Raw genomic sequence first — 12,963 nt, forward strand, 5'->3', positions numbered from 1 at the left:
GGCCAAGATTGCGACCTGGACCTGGAAGAATACTTAGGTCTGAAACAGTAAAACCAGGACAAATTAAGCGTTTTCCTCGACATATCAGAACACCAGGACAATCAGTTAAAACCAGCACATGTCCTAGTAAACTTGAACAAATGGTCGCCCTATCTAATTGTACATTTAAAAATGCTTTTTTACAACTATTTTTTGGCAACTGTGCAGAGATGCCAGATTTGAAGATTTGTCTTCATTTTGAAGAAATTTAAAATGTTGTGAAGACGTGTTTTTAATTTTGAAGACAAATTTATTCGGTTGTCTGACTGAATTCTGGCAGAATTCTAGCTCAAAATCAATAACCGATTCAGAATCCTGGCCGTTGAAGACAAATTAAGACAATTTTATAAAATGTGAAGACATTTGAAAAAGATACCTGGTATCCCTGCAACTGTGTCTTGGCAATCGTGTATTGCTTTACTTCTACCAAATACAATACATACTTGTATTTACTTTCACTATTTTCTTTGACAACCGTGAAATTAAGAAACGTCCGATGACATTTTTTTCAACCATGAATTTTGATTAAATTTAGAAGCAATGGCAGGTGTATTAACGTTGTTGACAACCCAAAGAATGTAATAACCTTCAAAAAACCAAACAAATTTGAAGGAATTGGCAGTAAAGGAGCCAAATGTATAAATAGAGTCCAAAATATGTTGAGGGCCAAACCAGATTAGTCACCCTATCGATCGTGCCCTATATACTCGATATTTCCCTCTAAGAAATCGATGTTTCAGAATCGTCCGATGCAGGTCCTTTGTTGAACCAACGTTGGGTGACGGCCAGTAGATCGTTCAACAGGGTTCCATTGTTGAACTTGTGTTAGACAATTTTGAAATATTAGGCTTGCAGGAATAAATCAAAATATCGGCGCAACCGATTTGACATTGCTCTCCTATTCGACATTACAATTTTGTGTTGTTTTACTTGCATTGTATAAAAGGCGCTGTCGCCGCATAAATACATTTAAAAAGGGTTAAATGATTGAAACTGAAATTAAGGTAAAATCAGGACCAGAATTACAAAGACTTGCTGTACAAACTGGAATAATGTTTGTTTTTGGCTTCTCAGTACACACCAAAATTTGGTGGACGATTTCACAAAATTTTGCTGTACTTTCATCATTTGAAAGTTTCAGCAATCCAAGATGCCAAAAGATTGGTAATTTGAATTGAACCAGTTTGGTAGATTCGCTTTGCTGAAAATTCAGCAATTTAAATTGTCAAGTTGACAGCGCAATTACCGGATTTTCAGTAATTCAACACGAAATACTGAGAATTCGGCAAATGAACTGTCAACTTGACACTTTCAATTACTGATTATTAGCAAAGTGAATCTGTCAAATTGACTTAATTCGAATTGCTGAGCAATCGTTATCTTAAATTGCTGAAACCTTCAGCTGATGAAAATTAAGCAAAATATTGCTGGAACACGGCGACAAAATTTTTTTGTGTAGGTCCTTAATAGGATCCTCGAGGAAACGAAAAAATTTACTTTGTTTTATTAATATCTCTGATTCACGTGTAAATATGTTTCTGAAGGGCTATTACCTCCCTTCGAATTGTCATTTGTCAAATCAACTCAAACAAAATAAATCGTATCGCAGTGGCGTCTGGCGTCTACCTTCCGTCTAAATAATACCGCTTGAAAGTTTCAAATCCAAAGCAAATACGAATTAAATAAGCTGCTTTTAAACAGTGACTGAACATTCAATATCCAACTATTGTTCTACATAAAAATGACGACTGTTATCGAACCGGTAGGTACTATTTTTTTCTCCGCTATTTAGGTTATGTTTCATCTTGTTTTCACAGGATCTCCGCACCAAAATCGACACCGCTTGCCGGACTGCCGAAGAATTCACCAAACTATACTACGAAAGCGTTGATAAAAAGCGCCACCAGATGGCTCGACTTTACATGGACAATGGCCTGCTGGTGTGGAATGGAAACGGTGCTACCGGCAAGGACAACATTCAAAAATACTTCCAGGAGCTGCCCAGATCGGAACACATTATGAGCACCTTGGACGCGCAACCCATTGTCGATGATGCCGTTTCGTCACAGTTGACCTTCATTATTCAGGTATCGGGAACGGTCAAGTTCCAGGACAACCCGACGAAACCATTTCAACAGACGTTCATGATTACGGCGCAGGGCGACAAGTGGAAAATTGCTAGCGATTGCTTCCGGCTACAAGATGCAATTTTCTAAGAATATGATTGTGACGAAGAATATATTTACTCAATGTAACTTAGGTGGGCGTGATTTTACCATTAATTTAATGAAAGAAATCACCCTTTGAACATCACATGAACTGGTAGGTGAGTAGAACTTTATTTTCAATTAATTTCATTTATTCGGTTTTAGGTTTCTTACTGTCTGGTTCATCTTCGATGTTGAATATTGGTTTCGGTTGTGTCTTCGTATAAGCTGGAGCAATCCAATAAGGATTTTCAGCTGCTTCTTTAGCGTACTTTAAGATTGCCTCACGCGGATCCTGGTCATCTTCAACCCGTTTGCTGAGACCCAAATTTCTGATAACATATGATGAAAGAGTTCCTCCAGAGCTAGCGACACGTCCTCCCTGTCCGCTTGTGATAGGCAAATCGGGTCGTTTTGATTTCACCGGATCCAGACGATCCTTCTCCAGTTTCTTTCGGTGGGAACGCGATTTCTCTTGGCGGAACATGGGAAGAGCATGAGGAGTAATGACCTGCGCGGCTCCAACCATCTCCATGTCTTTTTTCTTGCGGTATGTTCGTACTACACATAGTTTAGCTCCTCTCATGCTTCGTTTTTCATCGTATAATCCACGAATGATTCCGTTACCGCAACCGATGAATATCTGGTTCAGCTTTGGATGCCAGTGCGTTCGAATAATATGCGAATCTGTGATGGGAATGGTTGACACAGTTTCAAAAGTTTTGGTGTCGAAGAAGTATAGATTGGATAGTTTCTGTCCCTTTGGAAGTGATTCCCCCGTAAGTATCATAGTGTCATCAGGACTGAAGCAACAATCAGTCGTATCGTAGCGAGAAAATAGATTCCCGAAAACGTGCAGCGGTTTTTTAAATGCTCTCATATCCCACAGTTTGAGGGTTTCATCAGTTGATCTTGTTGCCAGGGTTTGACCAGCGTAGGAGAATAAAACCGACGAAATATCGTTGCCTTTAGTATGGGCATCACGGACGCAATGAGTTGTACTAACAAACATCCTCCTAGTGTCCCATGTTTGTATCGATCCATCACTGCATCCAGCTGCTATTAAGGTCGCATCACGATTATAAGTACAGCAAGTTGGAATCGTTTTGAGCCCACCTTGGGCTCGCGTCTTTATGACATTTTTCTGTTCCTTGGACTTTGCAAAAACCCATGTTCGCAACGTAGAATCCATGGCACTAGTCAAAAACTCTTCCTTTTTGGCAAAATTCCAGCTTCCACCCGTCAATCCTGCTACGTGCCCTTTTGTCCGCATCATATCCGTTATATACTGATCACCTTTTACACATTCCATTTTTTCGAACCCATCTCGATCCAACACCTTCGCCTGTGAACTTCCAGAAACCACAAGAATCATGTCTCCCGTGCTGGAATAAGCTAAATCTCTGATTGGATGATTTTCACATGGCTGTAAACTTCGGAAACTCTTCATCGACTTGTCCATACCGGAGAAATCCCAGAAGTTTAAATTATAATCCACCGACCCGGAAGCCAATCGCACTCCAGAGGAATCGGCTGCTAGTGATATGACAGCTTTAGAGCCGTGTCGCATCTCAACTTCGTGAGAATTTGGAATCTTGTTGATCGGAGCATCCTCATCAAAATCGTCGTCATCCTCGTCAATGTCGCTATCATCACTACCTTCACCTGCGCGTTGCTGTTTGCGTTCTTTCTTACCCTTGGTAATATCGCCTTCAGACGATACCATCAGCGAAGGCATCGGCCCAACGGCTTCCGCTTCACTGTCGTCGTCGTCTACTTCTGACGATTCTCCTGACGGATTGGGAATAGCATCGTGATCCACCTCGGCTCTGGGGGCGTTTTGCTTTGCTTTCTGAATCATTTCGTTGATGTCGAACTGTTTTGCCTTCCGACCAAATCCAGTGATACCCATTAGCTCCTGCATACGACTGTTTTCCAAATCGCTGGAAAGTTTTTCTACGTCGGCATTGGAACCAGGCGGTATGGGTCCTGGTGGTGGTTCAGTACGACCGAAAGAGCCGAAACCGGAACCTGGAAAATAATATCGGTGTTTATTAAATAGTGATAGCCAGTTGTTAATGTACTTACTTGATGGAGTTGGCTCATCGCTGTTCGCGGTTGCTGTCTTAAGTTGAATTTTCCCGAAAGTTATTTTTCCTTTATTCATCTTTATAATACTAAAAAAAATCTCTTTTTTCTGAACTTCGTATCCGGTGTTTACATTATTGACCCAAATCAAGACTGAATCAAAATGGTATCAAAACAAACAGCCCCTTTAGAAACAGTTGCTGCTTTGAAACCGATCTAATTTTCTGGTTGCGTACCCATCACAGCGATTCAAACACCAGAGACGATTCTTATATAGAGATGTGGGGAGATTATCGAAAAGTGCCAAACGCATCGCACATAATCCTCTAAGAACGGTTGGTTTCAAAATCGTCCAATGAAGGACGTTCGTTGGACCAATTTGGACAACGTCCAAATAACCGTTCAACAAACGTTCATCGTTGGACCCGTGTTGAACGATTTTGAAACAATTTTTTGGACGTCTCAGTGGGAACGGTTCTAATTCCATATCAACATTTGAATAGGGCTAATAAGATTTGTAAACAAACTTTTGTTTTGCTGATTTCTCTTAATTTGTTATCATTTCAACACAGACAACATTTGAAATTGATTCTGCCAAGGGTAAAGATGTTGATTCATGTGTATTTTTCATAAAATTCAACTCGTTGGCGGAATAATGAGCGAAATAAGTTTGTTTACAAAAGTCTCATTAGCCCTTTTGAAGAATTACTATTGAATTTAGGACGGCCATGCTCGCGGAAGCAACGTGATTTGCATATTTAGTAGATACAGAACACTAGTTTTGGATTGTCGCTGGCATCAATGGTACCCAGTTAAACTCATTCCGGAACCGGTTCGGATTTCTGAATGGAGCCATTATGGATTCCAAATCAAATGCAACAACCGATTCCGAATCAATCGGTTTCAGAATCGGTTGTTGCATTTGATTTGGAATCCATACTGACTCCATTCAGGATTCCGAATCAAATTCCGAATGGTTTGACCGGGTAGGAACATCATTGTTTCGATTCCGGGATATACCTGCCAAATAGGCCAAATAAAAAAAAGCAGAAAAATAATCCTCTATCGTTGTTTCATAGCGACGAATCATTTTTGTTCCTTTTAGCCAGCGACACAATGGCCATTCTTGGCTGATGTATTTTCACTAATTAGAATGCACAAATTATCTAAACCTGTACTGAATTTTGATGAATTTTTATTTCCTTGTGCGGTATATACAAACTCTTTCAGTTCATAACAATTACAGTCGAAAATTTACACCGAGAAAATTAGTTATATTGAATATATTGATTTCACACATAATTTTTTGCAATTTGTAGTAGAACATAAAAATTATCTGTCACACATAGATATTAATTAATGAAATTATAATAGTATGCCACATAGAAATTTGTTTCATAGCAGATATCACATCATTTTTCTGTTTGCCTATTCCATACTATGTTGCGTTTCGGCTTCGCCTCATCAGAAACCGACACTAACGTATTGTCGGAATAGATTAGCGCCGGCTTGACGCAAATCCCTTAAAACTAAAACACACTATGTGTTTCAATCAAACGACTGATCAAACGTGATGTCCCGTTCGAGCAGAAGTTCTGTTTATGCCGATGAGACACAAGTGAAGCCGAAACTTGTCTTGGCTTAGCAGGCCTATGCGAAAGCACTATGCTATATTTCACCCTAAGGAGGAAAATTTGGTAAAAACCAAAATTTCTCACTAGAGTGAAATATATATATATATATATATATATATATATATATATATATATATATATATATATATATATATATATATATATATATATATATATATATATATATATATATATATATATATATATATATATATATATATATATATATATATATATATATATATATATATATATATATATATATATATATATATATATATAAAATCTTGATCTGGGCCACCTGTTCGAAGTTTTAAAAAAGTTTGTTTTCACTTTATGCACTTTATTTCACTTGATTGACTTAAAACTTAGCGGCCCTGACCGTAGATACATTTATACTGAACAACCACGCTGGTCTAGCAGGTGGTATTTAAGGGAACATTATGCTGACAAGACTAATGTTCCCACACGAGGCGGTGAGTGGCTTCAGGTGCTGACCTAGGCGTCTGCGTTGCTGGTCAGTGTCCAGGTCCCTACGTAATTCATCGGGGGGGTGAAAAAGTGTCGTCCTCGGCACTTGATGGGTTGTTTTGATTCGTTGATTTTGACGATCTTCGGCGTTGATTTCTCTTTGTTGCTCTTATATGAATTGCTCTTAAATGGAAAAGTATTAAGTAGAGGGTGATGAACAATAAAACAGATGTTAACGAGGTTCCTCCAAGAAGGCTCCATTTCCATTTCCAATCTGTTTCGTGTCGAAGTGATATTTCGTCTAATTTGTTCCTATTTATTAAGGTAGCTTTTTCTATTTTTTCAACGTCATAGTTTTTGGAAAGTTCGCTTTTTATGTTTAGGTTGTGGAAGGCACCTAGAATAGTCTCGTTTTCGGTTATTTTTTCCTTTGATGTAAAGTGGTGACCCATGAAAGCTATTGTGCAGTTGGAGAATGATATTACAAGGTTTCCTGATAGATTTCTATTGTGTGGGCCACAGTCGGACTGTAGCTCATTGTTTTGTGCGTTTGTAATGAGCATTTTGTTATTGCTTATTAGTAGTGCAGTAGTTTCATTTTTAGTTTCCATTAGACATAGTGGTTCCGTTCCCATGATGAGTGGGTGTATGCAAGAGTCGTTGAATTCTCTGATGTAGCTTTGCAATTGGACATACTCTTCGGGTTTTGATGTGGTGAAGAGTCGTTTTGCCTGTTTGATCAGAAATTGGGGGTAAGATTTTATAACTGTACCGTTTTTGTTCAAGGGGTAGATCCGTATGATTGTGGATTTTTCCTTCTCCAATTCTGGAACATGTAATATGTACAGTAAAGTGTTTTCGTTCATTACTAGTTTCGGTGTAACAAAATTTAGGGCTTCCTCGGGAATATTGAGTTGGACTCCTTGATTGTTGATGATGTCTTTGATTAAGTGAATTTCCTGGCTGGTTAGTATACCGTTACTAGTGACGTGAATTCTAGAAAATAGCATTACTTCTTGAATACTTGTTATAATTTTGTTGAGAGTGTCGATGTTTATAATGGTGGTGATAACGTCTAGTTCGTCGAGGACGATTTGGTTGATTTGTTGTTTGTCTATTATTTGATTGATTGTGTTTGTAAGAGCTGAGATTCTTTTGTCGATTTGATTGTTGATCTTCACTTGATGGTTGTTTTCGTTGATAAGTTGGTTGAGGTTTGAGTAAATGATTCGTGAGTCTTCGGCATCTGGACTGCCTGCTATCCATTTCCACATTGTGCCGATAGCGTCCATTCTTCTGTGTCTCTGGTGCGGTGCTGGTTTTATTTGTACAAAATTTGAATACAATTCTCGAATTTTGTGTTTACTTAGTTCGATTAAAGCATTATTTTTTCTTTGCTTATGGTACACTAAATTTGTGAGTAGTTATGTTAATTGGGTGAACAATACGAATGTTTCCGGTTTGGATTTGGCAGAGGGTTGTTTTTTGCATTAATATTAGATCATTTTGTAGGTTCCGAATAGTTAGTTCTTGGCATGAAATGGTCGAGAATATCAAGGTGATTCCTATGTAATATTGGAGCATCTGTAATCAAGGTGTGAAATAGAAATTTGTTATGTTTTTTTGAATCTTTTTATTTTGTTTTTGTGTCGCTTTATACCGCGGTTATTTTTGAATGTTTTGTCTTGTACCTCGTTGGCGTTTGTTTTATTTGCTCTGGCTTGGGTTTTTGTGCGTATATTTGGTATTATAAAGACTTCTTTCCCTTCTTCTATGACTGGAGGATCTTCTTTGTTTAAATTTCGACTTAAAATTTGTTTTTGTGCTTTTTCCATGTTAAATCTAGCCTTAAGAAAGAGTTCTTGCGCATCTCTAATTATTTCTTCTGGGTTAACAATATTGTTTTAATTAAATAATATTTCATTCGGGGTGTACTGTGTGGATGAATGTACTGAGTTGTTGTATAGTGCTACCGATAGTTTTATAATTGATTTTGTGCCCATACCTCTAAATTTCTGTTTATTAGTATTAAATATTTCAATGATTGTGGAGTGTGCTCTTTCTATTTGCCCATTAGATTCTGATGAGGCGGCGTAACGGATTTGTGATCCTAATTGACTTAGGAAATTTCTTAGTTGTATTGATTGAAAGGTGGTTTCGTGGTCGGTTACAATTTCTCGAGGAACTCCGAAAGCACTGAAGTATTTTCCTAGCGCTTTCTGAACGTGGACCAGGTTTTTTTTATTTTAGCTCTATCATTTGTAAATGTTTGGAAAATGAATCGATTAAGGATAAGAAACTGCATTTGTCTATAATGAATATGTCCATATGGACCCTGTCTAAAGGTTTTTCTGTAATAGGCCTGGGTGATATTTTTATGTTGAAGGGTTTTCTCTCATATTTATGGGTATTGCATGTTTCACATGAATTTACAAACTTTCTAACATTTGCGTATACATTTGGGAAAAAATATGATCTCCTGATTTTTGCTTCTACTTCTGTTATGCCGCGGTGTGCTCTGTTATGTTCGGTCGCAATTATTTGATTTTGTCGCTCTTCGCTCTGGACGTCTTCGACCATTAAATTGGTAAACACGAAATGACCTTTCTGATTAAAATTTTCTCTATAAGATTCTTGTATCATCTGAATGATGTTTTCTGGAGCCATAAGGGCTGTCTGTTGTCCGTTGTGGAAGGTTTTCAAAAGTTGTGTAACGTCTTCTTTAGTGAAACTGTTTTTAGACACTATTGTCCTATGATAATTTTGAAAAAAGGTTTCTCGGATTGTAGTATCTAGACGTGAGATTTTGAAGATGAGCTGATTTCGGTAGTAATTTATGGGGTGTTCAGAAAAATGAATGAAATAGTCAGCTGATTCGTCAGCGGAGTGAATGGTTTGGGAGTCAAAGGATTCGGGTGAGTTGTTGGCAGTGGATTCTGCGTCATCTATGTGATCTTCTTGAGATAGGGAATTATATCATTATTTCATTTACATTTGCTTCGATCGGCATTCTGCTTAACGCGTCGGCCACTACATGTGATTTGCCTTCCCTATATTTTACCTTATAGTCGTAATTTTCTAGATCTAAGCGCCAACGTAAAATTTTTTGATTCTTATCGGAAGTTTTAATGAAAGTAAGAGGTTTGTGATCGGTCACTAGTGTGAACTTTTGGCCATATAAATATGGTTTAAACTTGTTTACTGCCCATAGTATGGCTAGAGCCTCTTTTTCGTTGGTAGCATATCGCGATTCTGTATCTCACAGTGTTCGGGAAGCGAATGCAATTGGTCTTTCGATATTATCCTGTATTTGTGACAATACAGCACCTAGTGCGTAACCAGATGCGTCTGTTGTAAGAATAAAAGGTAGATCAAATTGTGGGTATGCCAGTATTTGGTCTGTGGATAGAATTTGTTTGAGTGCATTGAATGCATTTACGTATGAAGAGTCCTGCACATCTACTGTTGACTCTTTCTTTAGATATTTTGACATTGGTCGAGTGATCTTTGAAAAATCTTTAATAAATCTCCTGTAGTACACGACTAATCCAAGGAACTGTTTTATTTCCTTTTGATTTGTGGGTATTGGCCACTGAATGATTTTTTCAATTTTTCCTGGGTTTGGTTTTACCCCTTCGGAACTTATAATGTGTCCCAGAAACTCTGTTTGCTTTCTCAAAAATTCACATTTATCTAACTGTATTTTTAAGTTGTAGTCAGATAAACGTTTTAGAATTAATTCTAAATTTTCTAAGTGATTATTCAAGTTATATCCGACAATGATTATGTCGTCTAGATATACGTAGCATTTTGTCCCTACGTAGTCTCCCAAAATATCATTCATTGCTCTCTGAAAGGTAGCAGGAGCGTTTTTGAGACCGAAAGGCATTCTAGTAAATTCAAAATGCCCTTTGTCCGTCGAAAAAGCTGTTTTTTCTACATGTTTCGGATCCATTGCGATCTGATGGAATCCGGATTTTAAATCTATAGTAGTGAAGTATTCGGACTTCCCTAAGGAGTCCAAGATTTCTTCGATTTGAGGCATGGGATACCTGTCGTCGATAGTTACGTCGTTGACTTTTCTATAGTCTATTACGACTCTCACCTTTCTCTTGCCTGAGGCGTCCATTTTTTTTGGTACGACCCATATTGGTGAAGAGTAGGGACTTTTGGAAGGTCTAATAATACCGTTGTCTAGCATTTCTTGTATTTGTTCTTGAGGGTCACCCTTGAAGTGGTGTGGGTAACGGTAGTTTTTTGTAAAGATAGGAGAATCGTTGGTGGTTAGAATTTTGTGTTTGGTTGCCGATGTACATGTGAGTTTTTCCCCTTTTTTCTGGATTACAGATTGGTGTTTTTTCAGAACCCGAATTAGCTCGGTTAGTTCTAATTTTGAAAGGTGGTTTGTTCTGATGATGTTACTGATATCACTTTCAGATATTGTTTTCGCATGTTTTATAGGAAAGGGGGAAAAGGTTTCATAATTGTTAACTGCTAATTTCAATTTGGGTGTTTTTGTTTGGTTCCTAGATGAGGAGATTATATTTATCGTAGTTTTATTATTCTCGGCCCTGTAGAGTCCAGGTCGTATGAATGTATTTTTACAAAGCTTTTGGTATGATGGGACGAACCAGTCGCCGTTGTTTGTGGTTTGAATGGTTACGAAATGGTTATAAAGTTGTTTAGTGGGGTAGAATTTTGAATAAGAAAATTGTTTATCTGCTATTGTAATGGTTTCGTTCTCGTAGTTTATTTTCGATTGTAATTTAGCAAGTGTCTCTGATCCTATTAGACCGTCGAAAAACTGATGAAACTTCAATACGTAGAATGAAAATGGTTTAAAAGCGTTATTAAAAAGGTCTAGTTTTCCTATTTTTGTGGCGTTATTTGTTCCGTATACATTTTTTATTTGTGTATCCTGTACTAATTTAGTGGATTCCAGGATGTCAGGCGAAATTAGATTTTTATTCGCTCCCGTGTCTATTAGAATTTTGAGTTGTTTCTTTGATATTGGGTGAATCGTCTTTAGATAGGGAAGATAATTTAAGTTATTTTTCGATTTGTGTTGACCACATGAAAATTTATATCTAGGTCGTCCTCGGATTCAGTGTCCGACTTAGCATCTCCTAAGATCTCGTCTTCGTGTTCGTTTTTCGTGATTTCATGATTATTTATTACTTTTTTGTTTAGTGTTAGCTTACTTCGTGTAGTCATTGCGTCCATTGGTTCTATTTCGTCTTGTTCTGGTTTGCGGGGTGTTGATTTGAATTGTTTGGGATGGTTTTGGTTGGATTTACCGGTAGACTGAATATCGAACCCTTTAAATTTTTGATTTTTCTTGTTAGAACTATCAGCAGCCATGTTGTGTGCTGCTATTTCCTTAGATCTGAATTTACAGAGAAACGCGTAGGCGTCTTCTACATCCTTAGGTCTGGCTGCTTGAGCGTAGCCGAAGTATGGTTCAGTTAGTCCGGAGATGAAGGCTGCCAATGCATCTTCATCAATGAAATCGTTTATCGGCTCCCAATTGTTTTTATATTTCTCCTTTTGTTTTGCTAGGGTTTTAATGTTCTGAATTATTTCTTTAGACTTGTGGTAGTATCTTGCGATACTCATGCCATCAGTCATTCTAAATTTCCATAATTGGCATTTATAAGTTGAAAGTTCTTGACGATCGCCAAGAGAATTTATTAAAATTTCTTTTATGCTTTCAAAACTGTCGGGGTTACCGGCAAGGCAAATTATGTCTTTGGCTTTGCCTTGAATTTTGTTGATGACTGCAGTGACATACATTTTGAATTGCAATGGTGTCACGTGTTCTTTAAATGCGTTTAGATTTTCTTCCGCTGTTGTCAGCCAGGCATTTAACTGTTTAGAATTACCGTCGAATGCGGGTAGCATTTTTATTGGATCAGGTATTTTAAACAATTGTTCGACGTTTGTTGTGGGTTGTAAAATAGGCTCCGGTCTGGGTGTTGCCATATTGTTAAAATGTGTTTCAATTTGAGAAAACATGGTATCGTGATCGTTTTGCTTGTTTGCAAATTCATTCATCATCTGCATCATTTTTTGTAACTGGGCATTAATTTGCTCCATGTTATCGTCTTTGGTTAAAGACATGGTTTCTATTTCGGGCGTGTTTTCGATGGGGATATGAGCTAGGTCCCCTGATTCGGCTGAGGAAATACTTTCGTCAGAGTCTGAAGAATCGCAATTGCTGCGTTTGATACTTCTCAACAATGCGCGAGTTTTCTTCAAGGCGTTAGGTGCTTTTGGCATTAATGTAGCCTTTGCTTGGGTGTATTTAATTTAATTTTTTGTCAGCGCACACGTTCTCTTAGAACTCGTGTGGCCTACGAAAATGTGCTTCGCTTAGAACTTCACAATTTCGTGTGGGGTAGAAGTTCTCTTGGAATGCTTCTTGCCCCAAATGGTTAGTGTTAAATAGAAAATGTGCTGCCCGAGCCTTTCTCTTAGAGCGGACTTCGGTGCACAGAAAAATTTTACACTACCCAAGGAGAGTC

The 12,963-nt window shown here is 37.8% G+C and overlaps 2 protein-coding genes across 2 annotated transcripts; one reads left to right on the plus strand and one right to left on the minus strand.

Annotated features, from left to right (window-relative positions):
• Positions 1-1,604: 1,604 nt before the first annotated feature.
• Positions 1,605-2,299, plus strand: LOC131679273 (NTF2-related export protein). The gene is made up of 2 exons (XM_058959976.1): positions 1,605-1,801; positions 1,857-2,299. The coding sequence occupies exons 1-2, from the start codon at positions 1,781-1,783 to the stop codon at positions 2,253-2,255; spliced, it is 420 nt and encodes a 139-aa protein (XP_058815959.1). The 5' UTR covers positions 1,605-1,780; the 3' UTR covers positions 2,256-2,299.
• Positions 2,300-2,341: 42 nt separating this feature from the next.
• Positions 2,342-4,492, minus strand: LOC131681796 (gastrulation defective protein 1 homolog). The gene is made up of 2 exons (XM_058962837.1): positions 4,335-4,492; positions 2,342-4,277 (listed from the first exon to the last, which is right to left on the minus strand). Exons 1-2 carry the CDS (start codon positions 4,411-4,413, stop codon positions 2,398-2,400), a joined length of 1,959 nt encoding a protein of 652 aa, XP_058818820.1. The 5' UTR covers positions 4,414-4,492; the 3' UTR covers positions 2,342-2,397.
• Between the last annotated feature and the right edge of the window lie 8,471 nt (positions 4,493-12,963).

Source organism: Topomyia yanbarensis, chromosome 2 (assembly GCF_030247195.1).
Source record: "Topomyia yanbarensis strain Yona2022 chromosome 2, ASM3024719v1, whole genome shotgun sequence".
In the NCBI taxonomy this organism is placed as follows: Eukaryota; Metazoa; Arthropoda; class Insecta; order Diptera; family Culicidae; genus Topomyia; species Topomyia yanbarensis.

Coding starts and splice junctions, on each gene's coding strand:
- LOC131679273 (XM_058959976.1), top strand. CDS start 1,781: ATGACGACTGTTATCGAACCG. Junction 1,802..1,856: donor TGACGACTGTTATCGAACCG/GTAGGTACTATT, acceptor TTGTTTTCACAG/GATCTCCGCACCAAAATCGA.
- LOC131681796 (XM_058962837.1), bottom strand. CDS start 4,413: ATGAATAAAGGAAAAATAACTTTCGGGAAAATTCAACTTAAGACAGCA. Junction 4,278..4,334: donor CGATGAGCCAACTCCATCAA/GTAAGTACATTA, acceptor ATTATTTTCCAG/GTTCCGGTTTCGGCTCTTTC.